This window comes from Antedon bifida, chromosome 11 (genome assembly GCF_963402885.1).
Source record: "Antedon bifida chromosome 11, ecAntBifi1.1, whole genome shotgun sequence".
Taxonomy (NCBI): Eukaryota; Metazoa; Echinodermata; class Crinoidea; order Comatulida; family Antedonidae; genus Antedon; species Antedon bifida.
Genome location: NC_136236.1, coordinates 3,264,979 through 3,280,725, shown reverse-complemented (window position 1 = coordinate 3,280,725; position 15,747 = coordinate 3,264,979). Strand labels below are relative to the sequence as shown.

At 31.7% G+C, this 15,747-nt stretch overlaps 1 protein-coding gene across 1 annotated transcript; it reads left to right on the top strand.

The window, feature by feature from the left end:
- Positions 1–517: 517 nt before the first annotated feature.
- LOC144855841 (THO complex subunit 7 homolog) lies at positions 518–13,973 on the top strand. Its single transcript, XM_078713785.1, has 7 exons — positions 518–571; positions 1,098–1,218; positions 1,436–1,563; positions 1,834–1,978; positions 2,312–2,378; positions 3,508–3,577; positions 12,565–13,973. The coding sequence occupies exons 1-7, from the start codon at positions 553–555 to the stop codon at positions 12,627–12,629; spliced, it is 615 nt and encodes a 204-aa protein (XP_078569911.1). The 5' UTR covers positions 518–552; the 3' UTR covers positions 12,630–13,973.
- Positions 13,974–15,747: the final 1,774 nt, after the last annotated feature.

Here is a 15,747-nt window from a genome sequence, read left to right as displayed (position 1 = left end):
TAAATGTTTAATATCTTTTCTTATATTAATACACTGTGCTCAAGTGGACCCAATTTGGCCCCAGTGGTATATATGTTCAATATCGGTTACTCCATCCGTAATGTAAAAGAAAAATTAGTTTCAAGCCATTTCAGTGATTTTAATAACTTGCATTTGTCTAAGATAAATACTTATTTAGTGTCCCCGGAAAGTGCTATTCAATACTAGCACATCGTGGTGGTTGGGGCAGAGCTAATAATGAAAATAGAGCCCAGAATTGCACTTATACTTACTTATTACTATACATAAAAATAAAAAGTTCAACTATCCAGATTCGACTTCAACATTTTAGGTGGGGTTTTCTACTTTAAAAACTCGACTTCGTATATTCCTAAGGCCTAGCCCGGCGGCGGAATTAGTCTAAGCTTCGAAATTGGTCTAGAAATCGGCATCTTTGCAAATTTTCTATACTTTGATCTTGAGCAGTTACCGTAGTACTATTTCTATTATTGAAGTTAATAAAGGCATAAATGGCGCTCCGTAGAGAAGTAGAGAATGCTCTGAAAACAAAACATGGCAGCCATCACTGACGGTACGTTGCCTGAGTCTCAAGCACATTTTATGTGGAATTGTTTGCTTTTTAGTTACTTAGCTTTGGTTATCTTTATCCAAATAGCATGCAAATCTATTCTGATATTGTAGATCACTTAAAATATATAACTAGAGGCCTAGGCAAGTTGAACTAGCCTGGCTAGGTTAGTTAGGCCTACGTTTTTTACCCCGTCGCGTCGACAGACAGAGAGGGGCGGAATGGCTGGCTGGGGAGAGAGATGCATGCAGCATTCGTTGTCGTCAGGCTTAGCTTTAGTAACAACTCCCTGGCTTTAGGTAGGGTAGGCCTGCTGAAAGAAAGTATTATTTACCAATTCATTTACCTTTCTTAAGTTTCACAATAGAATAATAATGTTCTTAGAGAATCAAATGTTAGATGGAGTTTATCAATTATTTAATCAAGATCAAGACTAATTTATTATTTTAGAATAAAGAAAAGCAATTAATTTAAAGGTAGGCCTAGGCCTAGTAGGCCTACATTATTATTTGTTAACTTGACATTTCAGACGAAGTGATTTGTAAGCGCCTGCTTATTGAAGGTGAAAGTGGAGGAGATGATAGAAGAATAAGTACATTACTGAAGATGTTTATTAAATGGTGTACAACTGATTTAAATGAAGAAGAATGGTAATAATAAATGAATACACTGTGGCTATTTCTTATTTCTCTCTCAATAACTTTTAAATATAGAACTGTAACAGTTTGTTCAATCACAATTATTAGCTCCCAAAATGTAACCAACCAATCAGGACTTGGCTAACACCACACCGTACTGTAGTTAAATTACTGTATTAATTATATCAGTTATTAACTTAATAACTGATATAATTTCTTCATACTATAGTAGTTCAACATACCAGAAGATGTTGTCTACACTGGCACAGATTGAATTTACAATGGAGAAGACCCATCTAATCCATGATATGAACATCAAAGAAATGGCTAGCTATGAGCAGATATACAGTAATATAGGTAAATCATTGTTATCTTATACAGGCTGCACTTAACCACGAATGAGGACAATGTACAGAATGAAATGACATTTGAAATGAAGCCTCTTTGTTCAAAACCTTAGCTAAAAAGTTGTTTTTTTTTTATTTTGTTTCCTAACACTGGCACGATTAAAATTGGCAAACTCTCTCTAAGCAAGACTTTAAGTCCAAGTTTTTTAGACTAGGAAAATAATATTTTGGGTGATAAAACAAGCAATAATTTCATGTATTATAATCAATTTATTTTCAGAGAGCGAAATGGAAGAAGCCAAAGATGCCATAAGTGCGAGTAAAGAAGAACTTAAGAAAGCAAAACGTGTACGCAGAAATCGACAAGAATACGACGCACTTGCTAAGGTCATCCAGAAACAGCCAGATAGGAAGGACACAATGAAGTAACTATTTTATTTAATTAAAAAAATGTTGTTATTTATTTTTTTAAATATCATACGCATACAACAGCGAGTAACTCGCCAATTATAGGATGGATAAACTATTTTATAATTTATCATGCTTATAAACTAAGTCTCATTTGAGAAGTGGAGTTGAAAGAGTCATGAGTTACAACCCTGGAACTAGGTCAGGATTGAACCCTGAATCTTGGGATTGAAAGGCAAGCAGGTTCACCACCAAGCTACAGCCCCCTTATAATTAGGCATAAATTAATGCTTGAATTATTAGTTTTTAATTTGCGTGATGGAATGTGTTTTTATTTATTTTTTATATAGAAAATTAAAAGATCTCGATGACAACTTAAAGGCGCTAGATGAAACCAAAATATCATTGGAAGAAAAGGTATGATAAATTTTGTTTATTTCACTCATTTTAAATGCAATTTATTCTCCACTAATGCAAATTAGACATGTGACACACATGTTAAACACTGCAGACATTACATTCTTATATTTTATTTATACAATTTTCATATATTACACAACTAGCTCGTGTGCACTTTCGAGACGAGTAGGGGGTTATCCCGGTGTATTAGTACATCACAGCCACTGATCACCAACTGGGCCCTCTGGGAGACCAGTCTTTGACTGAAGAGGTCGCCCAGTATAAAAATAAACAAACAAACATATGAGGTTATTTTCTACACCTTTCTCATATTTTATTAAATCTAGATTTTATTCTGATTTTCTTTTTTGATGAATAAACAAGAAATATGAATAGCGCCCTCTATTAACTCCACATATTTTTTACTCACCTGACCTCTGACCTCCTTCCTGTTTAGCCACGAGGAATCTGTAAATTATCTATTTCCTGTCAGCCTAAATGAGTAAAATCCTTTCATTTACCTCCCATTCTCATAATAATAATCTCCATTGCCGTCCTAATTATGCTAACTCTCAAATAAATATCCATTCAATAGCTTTAAATAGATAACACCTAAATAAATTCCTGTCATTTGATTGGACGATTGTAGGTCACATGGTGTGCAATAGTACGTACTTTAAATATCGCCAATAAATCTCATAAAGGTATTTAAATGTCTAGTTTCTATTAAATTTATGAGTTTCTGTTAATTTACTTACAATGTGTATGAAAATTGTACCCCATTATTGCTTTACACACCTGGTTTTTATTCATAATTGTGCTTTACACACCTGGTTTTTATTCATAATTGTGTTTTGCACACCTGGTTTTTATTCATAATTGTGTTTTGCACACCTGGTTTTTATTCATAATTGTGTTTTGCACACCTGGTTTTTATTCATAATTGTGTTTTAGTGAGTGATAATAGATCATACAAGTTTCTTCAATCAACAGTGATTGTGACTCTTTTATATAAATCAAACTGATTCCATTCAAATATTCTATATGATGTTTGAAAAATATGCACTACTAACGATTTGAATGCAAGATCTTTGGATTGGATGTTACGACCAAGCTAAACTACCACTATCAATGTTTTTTTTTAAAGCTTGAAAATCGACAGAAGCAGTTCCATGTGCTAATCAATTCTGTGTTAGAGCTGCAAAGAATATTAGAAGGTAAGCTCACATGATCTAATTAACATATCACATGATCTAATTAACATATCGCTAGGGGACTTCCCCCAGCCTTGAATTGCAATAGGTGGTCTTAAGTAAAAATAGATGTCTTTTTCTGATAAACCATGCCACATATTTAATTATGCTATAGACTATTATGATTTATATTTTTTTGCCATGTAATGCAATATTCATATGTATTTCCAGGCCAGGAAGTTTTGGAAATTTAGTAGTATTCCTTGTTGCGTAGTTACAGTTTTAATCCCGGTACGACTTTTCCGTGCAAGGCACTATGAATCCCATGGCGTTGTGCGTTGAACTTTTGGTTGACCTCACTGACAAGCTACCATTAAAACCTGTTGAAATTCCATCAATACTTCTGTATGATAGGAATGGTACAGAGATTTTACAAATACCATTATCTGACTCAATGACCTTTAACCTTGGTGGTTCCCCCCTTCATCAGGGGCAGGTGAAAGCACTCTGTCTCTGCCTTGCACGATCTATTGCAGGCTAGAGACTTCAGGCCTAGCTAATCTGATCGCAGGAAACCAAATGATGGTATGACTCATTACTGGATGCTAGGATTTAAGTGTTAGTTGTGTGTCATTCTTAATCTTGTCATTCTTAATAGTGTATGGTATTGATTCAGGTATAGCCCCACCCTGAGTCATAACCCCCACCTTAGGTGCATATTGCACCCTAGGTATTTGTTCCTTCTTTGGACCCATCCAATCATAACCCAAATGACCCTACAGTAAGTACTATAATTTTCTTGTTAACTTGAACAGTGGTAGACTAAAATATACTTGTGGAAGGACTAAGATCTGTCTACACTATCAACCTAGTTTGACAAAAAAATGTGCTGCGGCCAAATATGGTAGTGATATGTTCAAATATGGTATTGATATTATCATGTCCATATAAATTAAAGGACACATCACTTTTTTTTTGTCATAAAGTTTGATAGTGTAGACAGAGCTTAAAACTTTTTTTTTCAAGTTGTGGAGCTTCGTTTACTTGCCAACAAACTTCCCATAATGCAACACTGATTCAGATCTAGATTATCAAAAACACTTTTCTGATAACCCCAGTCTAGTTTTAATCATAGCATGCCATAAGAAATTAAACGACGGCATAAGATTATGACTTTTGAACTAATGTGGGTTGAGAAATATTAGTTCACTGTGACACATTTAATTTCAAGGTCTTAAACATTTTTTTTCTTTATTATCATATTATATTTCATTTTATATCGTTCCTTATCAATACACAATCTCTAACTTATGTCATTTTTCAATCATATTTTGTAATTTTTTAAAATTTTGTCTGTCTGTGTGTTTTATAAATACTTCAAAATAACATTCATCAAATAATACTACAAATTGTTAAATAGTTAAAATGACACGTGTTGTCAAAGATGTCAAAAAGTAATTAAGTTACTAGTTTCTACGGAAATTTGGTTATTGTCTCATGTTACTTATATACTATTTTACCCTGTCGTAGGTTAATGCAATAATTCTTTAAAAGAACTTGTGTTTCACCCTTGGGTGATCAATAATATTCTTGATTTTTTTGCTGAATAACGCCATAAAAACAACAGAATCCATGAGGATCTTGCACCTTAAATAACTTACTAATTACTGTATCATTGGTATTCAACATTTTAATCAGTATTGAAGTGTTCAAGTCAAAATTTGATTTTACTGCAATTACTGCAGTAACTGCATTTTGTTTGCTCTTCAAACTCATAAGCCTCTACTCTGCATAAAAACAAATGTTATTGCAGTAAAAGATGTAGTTACTGCAGTATAGTCATTTTGACATGATCCCCAATAAAAATACACAATTTAATACTTGAATAATAGCCAATGTTTATTGCCAAGAATTGCATTTAAAGATTTAGTTTTAAGCTCTGTCTACACTATCAAACATTATGCTACAAAAAAATGTGATGTGCCCTTATATGGACATGATTATGTCATATCACTACCATATTTGGGTATATCACTACCATATTTGGGCACATCACACTTTTTATGTCAAAGCTTATTATCAACAAAATAGTGTTTTCCTGTCGAGACAAATGTTACATTGCTCATTGCTACTAAATATTCAATTGTTTAATATAAATAGAAATATTTATATTATGATCCCATAATTATTATAACAAATTTATTTTATTATTATTTATAAGTTAAGCTTCGCTAATACAAATCAATAAATGTTTGATTTCCTGTCCAGACAATGTAAATTGCTGTTTAGGTATGTATACAGTATTATGATGTTAAATGAAATAGAGTGTTGCATAACGATACCTACATGGTTAAACAGTATGCTGACCCATAGTGTATCAATGTCAGGAATGAACTTACCTCCTGTCCCCTAATGTACTACCTAAACTAATTATTTATAAACCCCTCCCCTACCACATAAACTATTTATGTACAAACCCCAATTTTGTACCACCTAAACTAATTATTTGTTTAATTTGTGGGTGGGAGAGAGGTGGTTTATTTCTATTAATTTAAATTTAGAATAATCATTGTGTGTAAAGCTTTTTTTTGTTTCTGATCGTGAATTTAAACTTCCTTCGGTCTCTGTCCATGACTCATCACCTGTCAGCCAGGCACGTTGCAATGCCATCACCATCAAATTTGTAGAGAATGACCAGTTTAACAAATTATTGTAGAGTATTGTTGACAAAAGTTGATTTGCTACATAGTATAATCAAAAGAGTGACAAGCGTGACCTCTAATTTCTATGGGAAAAATAATATTAATAGAAAATAGCATAGAAAAAAAGTACAGATAAATGTAAAGATAACATCAAATGATATACAGTATATTATAGTAATGTTAACTCAACATTTAATATTAGTATGTTTGGTAAGTTGGTTTCTACCCACAAAAGTTAGTTAGATTTCTGTTCCCATGAAACCAACGTACCTGACCTTTTTATTCCATGGTAATCATTAAAAAAAAGGGGGACGGAGGGGGTGTTGATGGGGTGTCAGTCAGTATGTTTGACTTGTGACCTGTTATTTACCCAAGTGGGTGGAGGGTCAGTCGTTTTAATGATTCTGGAGAATCTTACTGACCTAGACCGCGAAATTTACTGTAATAATATCATAATTGGTTAAATTTAAAACATGATCAAAATGAAAGTATTTTTTAAAGGGTGTATAGTCAGCAGTTTGGCACAAACTCGGTGATAACATACATTTAATGAACTAGAAAATCTCTTTCTTTTAACATTTATAAAAAATAAAATTGGATTGCTTTTTTCTGTAATGTTATCTCTTAACTCATTCATATAAACATTATAAATCATTTACAGTAAATACTTGAATTAATTGCATGCATTGAAAGTGTTTCACTAACGACTTATGACACAAATATCTCGTTATCATTAAACATATACGAACTTGAGTAATTCTTGACCAGTCTATTCTTATTATCAAATGAGTAGTCTGTGTGTCATACATACGCATCACGAAACTGCAATCGGTTCTTTTAATTATCGACGTTGTTTATTACTTCGTGGTCAGTTGTTTTTGCGGATAAAGCGTTTTTTGTGAGTAATACATAATTTATTGACAGTAAAACACATAACAAAATTAATTTGTATAAATGCTATAAAAAAAAAATGATATTAATAAATGTCTGAATTTTTTTTTTCGTTAAGCATCAAATTATATAATTATTATTCTATAATTGGCAAATATTTGTTTTTATAATGATAGTGCATTACCTGATAAAAATTACTATTAATATGAATTTGAAATTATTTAGAAACGTGTTTTTAATAAAGAACTATTAATGTCGTTTACTGCAGCGATGCATCCTAGTTCTCTCGTTCTCAGCTGCTGTAGCCTATCATGGTACAACATAAGTCATGTTTTACCCATTCTACAGTGAGCTGTACAATGACACACTCAGGGTCAATTGGTATTTTTTACCTTTTCACTCAGTTCTATAAATAGTAGTTTATGTTTTTTGCTTTGTCTTTTTGCCTAAAGCCCTGTCTACACTATCAAACTTTATGTGGCAAAAACAAATTGTGATAACAAATGTGTAACACATAACACTACCATATTTGGGTATATCACTACCATATTTGGGCACATCACACAGAGCTTTAAGTTGAATTTTATATAAGATTAATTTATTTAGACTGTATTAATACATTAGATATTGTGTTGATTCAGTTGGAGGTGGGTGTGTCACCTGGTCTAAATCCCCCACCAATAAAGTAGAGCACCCATACTAAGCATTTTGTCCCTTTAAAATCATACATGTCATTTACACCGTATTACTAGAGTTTCCGAATCAATTGGTTTGTGTTTTAAACAATAATACTGACCAAGTTTAAAATTTTACAAAAGGTTGGGTCCGTTTCTTTTTTGATTTGATATTAATTATGGTAAAACATTATTCACAAAAAACATACTTTTAAAATCTTTTCCAAAGTTTCATAATAATTCACTGTATGAAATTTAAAGTGAAACTGTTTCTTCCCCTTGCATAACATAAAATGTTGTTTACTTATTTTAAACTCATGGATAATAAATAGGAAAGTCATAAGTATTTTAGCAATTTCATTTGATACATGGTATTTAAAATGACATATTTTAAAATGTTTTTCAACATATTTTAAAATGTATGAATATTAAAAAGGAAGGAGTCACCGAATTATAAAATGTTGTTGAAGTCACAAAGGAATACTACAGATAATTTACTTTTCTTAAAAATAATTAAGTTTCAAAAAAGTCGTTTTTAATTTCATACAGTCGCATGTCTTTTAAATGTTTGTTTAAGTCACTTAGGAATACTAGATAATTTACTAAGTACTGAGTAAATTAAAGCCTACTTGAAATAATTTTTACTTTCATAGAAATCATTACTTTTAGAGTTTTTAAAATTATTTAAGAACTACACTCCGACTATACAAAAAAAATTGTTTAGAGAAAAAACTTGATGTTTTCATGCAATTTAAATACATTTCCAATATATTAAGGTTTTTTCCATTGTTTTTTTAGCTATATTTTCTAGATTTATTAGTCACTGTTCTCTTCAAACACTATCAATGTAACATTCAAATTGTTTTGACAGAAAATTAAATTTGTTTAATATGCAGAGGTTTTATAAATAAATATTTATTTTTATTTCAACATACATTTTAACTTAAAAAAACTGTTTGACTCCCTAAAGAAAACTTTTTTTTTCTTAATAAAGTTTCTTAACATTAACAGTAAAATAACAAATAATTTAATATAGTTGTATTTAATGTTTCTCTACAACTTAAAGACAAAAACAAAGTAAAGAGTTTGACTCCCTAAAGAAAACTTCCCTCTTTTCTTAAAAAGTTTCTGAACACTAACAGTACAATTATAAATACTTATAGTTGTATGCTCTCTACTACTTAGGTTAAACAAAGTATACTGTGTTTCAATCCCTAAAGAAAACTAGTTAGTTATCTTTCTAAATAGTTAAAATACATTTTTGTAATATACTGTAGTTGTAAATGTTGTTTACATATTGAAACAAATTATTAGTATTATTAGCTATCAAGGCTAAGACATTACTTTAAAACTCCCAGTAGAATAACAGATAATTCACTTATCTATAACCCCTGTCTACACTATCAAAAAAGTGTGATGTGCCCAATTATGGTAGTGATATACCCAAATATGGTAGTGATATGACATCATCATGTCCATATATGGGCACATCACATCAAGTTTAATAGTGTAGACAAAGCTTAAGAGGTGGGTAGACTCATATCAGTGAATGTAACATGTTGTAGATTATGTTAAAGGATGTTGAGGGTTTAAGATCTGCGTCGTTAATTATTGAACATTTGTTGTCGATTTTTTGTTAATTCTTTCTGATAACTTATCGTGAGTCTCACGTTGATGCAATTTGAGGTTGTATTAGTTTTAGTTGACTGTGAATAATATCTTTATATCCAGGTAATAAATTGTTTACAGTACTCACTGTAATTTATAAACACTCCTCCCATCATTACAAACATTCTGCAATCTAGATAAACATTATAAACTTATTAAATAATCTGTCTACTGTACTTTTAAATGATGCAAAACAGGAGCGAACGTAAGACTCTGAATGTACCAAACAATCAAACAGACTTGTCCCAAGCTACCGTTTTACTTTTATTTGATACAATGCAGTAAATATAAAAAAAATGTTAAGAGTTTTGAAAGTGACATTGATAAAGCTGACATGCTTATGTGTTACTTTCATTTTGATTTTGTGTTATCTTTTTAAATCAAACATGAATTGCTAGTTATCTATTTTTAAATCTGACAAATTGCTTGTAATTCTTTTTTTTCCTTTTATTTACCACTTATTAATTATTATTATATAGTTTAGTTTATAGTTTTTTGATTTTATAATCTTTCGATATCTGTATTAAAACTCTCTTTTAATGAAAAGGTACAATAATTCTACTGTAAATCGGCAATTTAATTTATTATCATATTTCTGCACAAATATTTCTCAAAATTGTCAAAACCATTGAATGCTTATCAAGTATTAACATAAATATTAGACACATATTATTTATCATCCTTTTTTCCATTCAATTTTTATCAAGTATTTTTTATTTCTGAATCAAAGGCGATTGTCATCACACCGCATAAACTTGTCAAAGATGTCAATCATTTTAATTTATTATTTTTTCCACGTTATACATATCACTGCCATTCTTTATTAAATATTATTCATATTTCCAAATAAGAAACATCAGACTGTATAATTGATCACGTTTGTCAATCATTTAATATTTTTGAATGCTTGAACCATTCTATCAGACATTAATCACATCAGAGTACATTTACCTCGCTATTTTTCATGACTCCACATCAAAAAATGCCACTTTATAATGAATTATTTTTATCTTCTTTCCAAATCAGTAACATATCTCTAGTTCCCAAATTATCAGTGTCAGAAATCAGAACTAAACACTTTTAGTTATTCAAACTTCCAGATGTACATATATCTTTATTAATCACTGCAATGGTTATCATACATTTGCAAACATTGCTGAAAGTCACCCTAACATTTATCATTTCCAAATCCAAATTTAACACTTCCATTTTATCGCCGTTCCAAATCAATCCCTTTGCGACACCAAATGTTTATTATCAAATTCAGAAATTTATTCCAAGTCACCCATTGTGCAGTATTTTGAGGTACCCAAACTCCTTTTAGCGAATTCAGAAGTCTACTTGAATTAATATTTATTATTTATCAAAAGACCAAATCAGAAACATGTAGTATATGTCACTTTTCTGATTTTGAATTCTGATTTTTATCTGATTGTATGTGCTAATGCCAATAAAAAGTACCCCTTCATTCCATAAATGTGACCTTTGTAAACCTCTACTGCTTTCATTATTAAAATGAGTACAAACTCTTTACCAGTTTAATCTAACTAAACTAAGGGACAAAAGTTAAATCTAGGACACACAAGTTAAATCTTGGAAACAAAAGTTAAATCTAGGAGACAAATCTTAAATCTAGGAGACAAAAGTTAAATCAAGGAAACAAAATTAACTCAAGGAGGAAAAAGTTAAATCTACAAGACAAAAGTTAAATCTAGGAGACAAAATTTGAATCTTACAGAAAAATTTAAATCTAGGAGAAAAAAGTTAAATCTAGTTAAATCTAGGAGACAAAAGTTAAATCAAGGAAACAAAAGTTAAATTTAGGAGGCAAAAATTATATCTAGAAGAACATATTTTCCATTGTGAAAACACATTCCATGTACATTGGAAGGGAGTTTACACAGTCTGAATTGAACAGATCTCAACTCCAGCAACTTTCTAAAAGTTTTTAGAAACTGATGAATCAGCCAATGGGAATGGAGCTTGCAGCAGGGTGAAAAACAATATCTTCTTAGCCAAGTTTTAGGTTTTCTTAGCAACTTTTCTTATATTCTTTCATACCATACTCTGATGAAAAAACTCTTTGATCGAAGCCTGTGACAAGGTGGATGTTTGTCATCATGAAGGTGTAAAAAGGGTTCATTTTAAGACCCTGGTTGTAATTGGTTTGTAATGAAGTAAATCTGTACTGAATTAAATACCTCTCAGGAAGTATCAGCGCTTGTCCATTGTGCATGAATAATTCTAAAATTTAAATCAAATTAGTTTTGAAAATGATAAAGTTCTAAAAAAACATTGATACACAACGAGATAGGAGTACCTGGCAGAGTTATTTTGATTAACCTTGCCCTGCGAAAACTAGCAAATTTGGCATTGAATCAAATTTTTGTAGGCTAAGAAAAAAAAGATAGCTAAAGCTACACTATCAAACTAGTTTGACAAAAACAGTGTGATGTGCCCAAATATAGTAGTGATATGACATCATCATGTCCATATATGGGCACATCACATTTTTTTGTCGCATAAAGTTTGATAGTGTAGACAAAGCTTAAGATTGGTTTGTTTTGATTGACAGTCAGTTTTAAGAGTGACAGTTAAAACTATCTTTTACAATAAATGTCAACGGAACACAATATTTTTTTTTTAGCTGAATGGGGAAAATAGAAAGTTCTTCAAAGAATTGTCAAAATCTGATTTCATTTGTAGAAGTTTCTTTTTATCTCTTTTCTTTTCAAGTTTTTTTTCGAGAAACATTTCATTGGTAGAAGTAAATTAGGTATAGCTAGTGTGTGATTGACAGTTTTAATTCAGTGTCAGTTACTAGTAATTTGGGAGTATTAATGAGACGTCCTTCTGTTTCCCTAGCTTTACTTTCATTTAAAAGTCCATTTCCGGTCAAAATGTTGAATGTAAAGAAATCTTACTTTTAAATCAAATTTTCTAATGTATTACTGCTGTTTTGTTATAAGTAGAATTACATTGTTACTATTGGAAGAGTTCTTTCAGAAAGTCAGAAGAGTTCAGAGGAACCTTTTAATTACACTGTTATTTAGTATATATTTTTTTGTTCTTTCAGAAGACCAGAAGGCATCAGAGGAGTCTTTGAATGGCACTCTTGACAGCTCTATGGAAATTTCTTGAAGTTTAGAGATTTCTTCAGCAAGTAAATGACCGTTCTCTATTGTGGAAAGTAATTTTTTAAAATTATCCACAGTTAAAGTTGCAACATCCGCACTTAATTTATTGTGTTTTGCAGGGATGAAACTTCATCCCATTTAGCACATAACATGTCATTGTTTGCAAAACAATGGCATGGTATTTCACTGCACTACAACACAGAGAATATCACTATAATACATATGCAATTACTGGTTAATGTTGATGCTGTAGCACGCTGTGCGATTTTTCACACAGCACCAGATACGGAAAACCATAACTCTTGAACGAAAAGGATACTACGCTCTCTGGTCACCGTCACTGAAGAACTCTGTGATGAATATGTTCTCAAAGACTTGAGTCAAAGATTCTCGAACTTCAAAACATTACATTACAAATAAAGTATTCGTTTTCAAATATATCCTTACGATGAGTGAATGAAAAAGCATCTGGTGTCTCTAAAACCTAAATCGTGGTACAGAAGACTTTTTATAATATATTTGCAAACTTTGAAGAAAAAAAAACAGGGAAGAGTGAACACTCTTCCCTGATACAGCTTATTAAAAAAAAAGTTCTGTAAGGTCGTATTTTGCAAATAAAAAAAAGTGTTTTGTAAACATGCATTAGCGATTACAGTACACATTATTTTTAACTACAGGATTAAGATCGAGTGAAGAAAATCAAAATACCTAAGTGCCAAGTTTGACAGGACAGGATTGGATAGGAGAGGTATTTTTAAACGCTTCGTCAGTTTGTGACTCATATGAGTCTGTTTTCCATCGAATCAACTAAAACATAAATGATAACGAAAAGTCGCTTACAGAGATCCTTTTATCTGATATTGACTAGCACAATCCATTTAATTTAAGATGGAATGTGTTCGCTCGCGGACGACGGCTACTCAAGAAATGATGTATTTTACACACAGAAAATGTATTTTTTACGGAGTTGCCTGTTACGTTTTTAAATCGTGTGGTTTTCCAACAAAAAGAAGAAAAAATATGTAAAATATCTGAAACATACCTGCATTTGAATTTAAGCAGGAAAGTATGACAGTATGAATGATTGTACAGGAAATAAAAAAAACCAGTAATATTTCCTTGGGCGGTTGTAGGCGTGTAAATCGTTGTCACTTTTTAATAAATATCTGTTATTTGTTTTGCAGCGATAACAAACTTTGAAATTGTCTAAGCGTTAATTATGTGTTCGAGCGGCCAGAGGCGTTATTTTTATCCTTAGCTAAACTTCACAGGTTGTTTTTAATCTTGTTATTTGAAAAAGGAAATGTATAATCATAATTTCAAATATAAGCAAGATTAGTTTTTAGTACCTTTGGCGTCCAAATGTACCAGTGTATATTTACAGTTTGTCTGTTAGTCCACGGGTCATGAAGGAATCGTATTCGTCTACTAGTACCTCACTGCAGTTAAATAATCGAGCTATTTTTGTCCAAACAAACATTGACACGTTCTGTATACTACTGTACTATGAAACCCATGTGTAAGAATCCCAATGGGACTTGACCCTAAAGTCATTACCCTAGGATCATGTTTTGGTGACACCTCGCTTATACACTCGGTAATCGGATAATGCTCCAAACCCCAACACAACAGTACGGTACTAGTTCTTGTCAAGGCAATTAGTAAATCTGTCTTTATTCACTAACCATTTTAAGTTTGCACATAGCTGTTGACCTTACTTCTCCCCCTTCTCCATCGTTTTCCCTTCTCCTCATTATTCCGTCTAGTTCTTTCTCCATTTTCCTTCTTTTCCTTTCTTACTTCTAGTTCTTTCACCCTCCTTCCCATCTCCAACCCCTACCCTCCTCTTTTCTGCATATACCTCAATATTCGGCAGGCATAGTGTATAATTAATACATATCATCAATAATGTTGACATCGGAGATTATTAAGCTGCTGTCTTGTTGCTGTCGAATTTCGCAGCAAGCGTATACTCTCGCCATACACAAAAATAGTCCACAAAACTATTAACATAAATTGTATACATTTCGTACGTCGTCGCCACCTTTGGCTACCTTTTATTTTAATCATATAACTCTTTATATATCCGTTACATCCTTAAACCGTGTAATCTCAAATGAGTCTTGTCTTTTTATCGGTTGATGAACTGTTTGTGATTCACACATAAACGTCTGCAATAAATACCAACAGAAGTTATATAAACATTGTCAACATCTTACTGTATAATTTTTAACGATAACATTCACAGAAGTTTGCATTTTCGATTAGTTGATCCGCACTAGATGAATCACCTGTTGTGATTGCTATTCATACAACTGTTGAACCTGTGAGCTGTTGCTTAAGGCTCTATCTACACTATCAAACAAATGTGACAAAAATGCGATGTGCCCATATATGGTAGTGATATGATCTCATCGTGTCCATATATGGGCACATCAAATAAAGTTTAGTCTAGATAGAGCTTTAGGAAGAAGTTTGTTCTTCTTTTGTGATCTTCTGGAGCATTTGTGTGCGTGGTAGAAACAGACATATAATTGATTCTATTCTATTTTATGTTTTTTTTTTTGCATTATTGCTGTGTTTACAGTTTTGTGATATTAGTATCGGCATACATTCATCTAATAATATTTCCTAATAATTATTGCTGTTAGTCTGTTTGAAGATTAGTAGGTCAATACTGGATTAGCTTCACATGGTCACTCTTGCCATTTCCTTTAATCAGGCCTAATTATTATGGTCACGGTCAGAATATCGGCGGCAGGCGTCACCATCTAATATTGCTAATTATTTTTACCGTGGAAAAATTATTTAAGATTATACCTTAATAATTATAACTTGAACTGGCAAATACTCTAGTAGAAATCGAGGAAACACGTGTTAGTACTTGACTTAATTTGCATAGAGTACCAGGTAAAGTTGATGACGTCATCGTCGTTGACGCGACCGGTCGCTAAGAATAATAAACATTTCGCGACCCGGACGCGATAACTGAATATGTATTTATTTTCTCGCGGTGATATTTAAATAAAGGCGTTGACCGATTTCTGTCGGATTCGATTAAGAGATACATCATGGTGGTGACGTTTTAATTAATTACTTACTAATATATATCTTACCTTTTT

What these genes read in the sequence shown, in the direction of transcription:
- LOC144855841 (XM_078713785.1), top strand. An exon ending in GCAGATATACAGTAATATAG is followed by an intron (nt 1,564 to 1,833) that starts GTAAATCATTGT and finishes ATTTATTTTCAG; the next exon opens with AGAGCGAAATGGAAGAAGCC. An exon ending in GCTGCAAAGAATATTAGAAG is followed by an intron (nt 3,578 to 12,564) that starts GTAAGCTCACAT and finishes TTGTTCTTTCAG; the next exon opens with AAGACCAGAAGGCATCAGAG.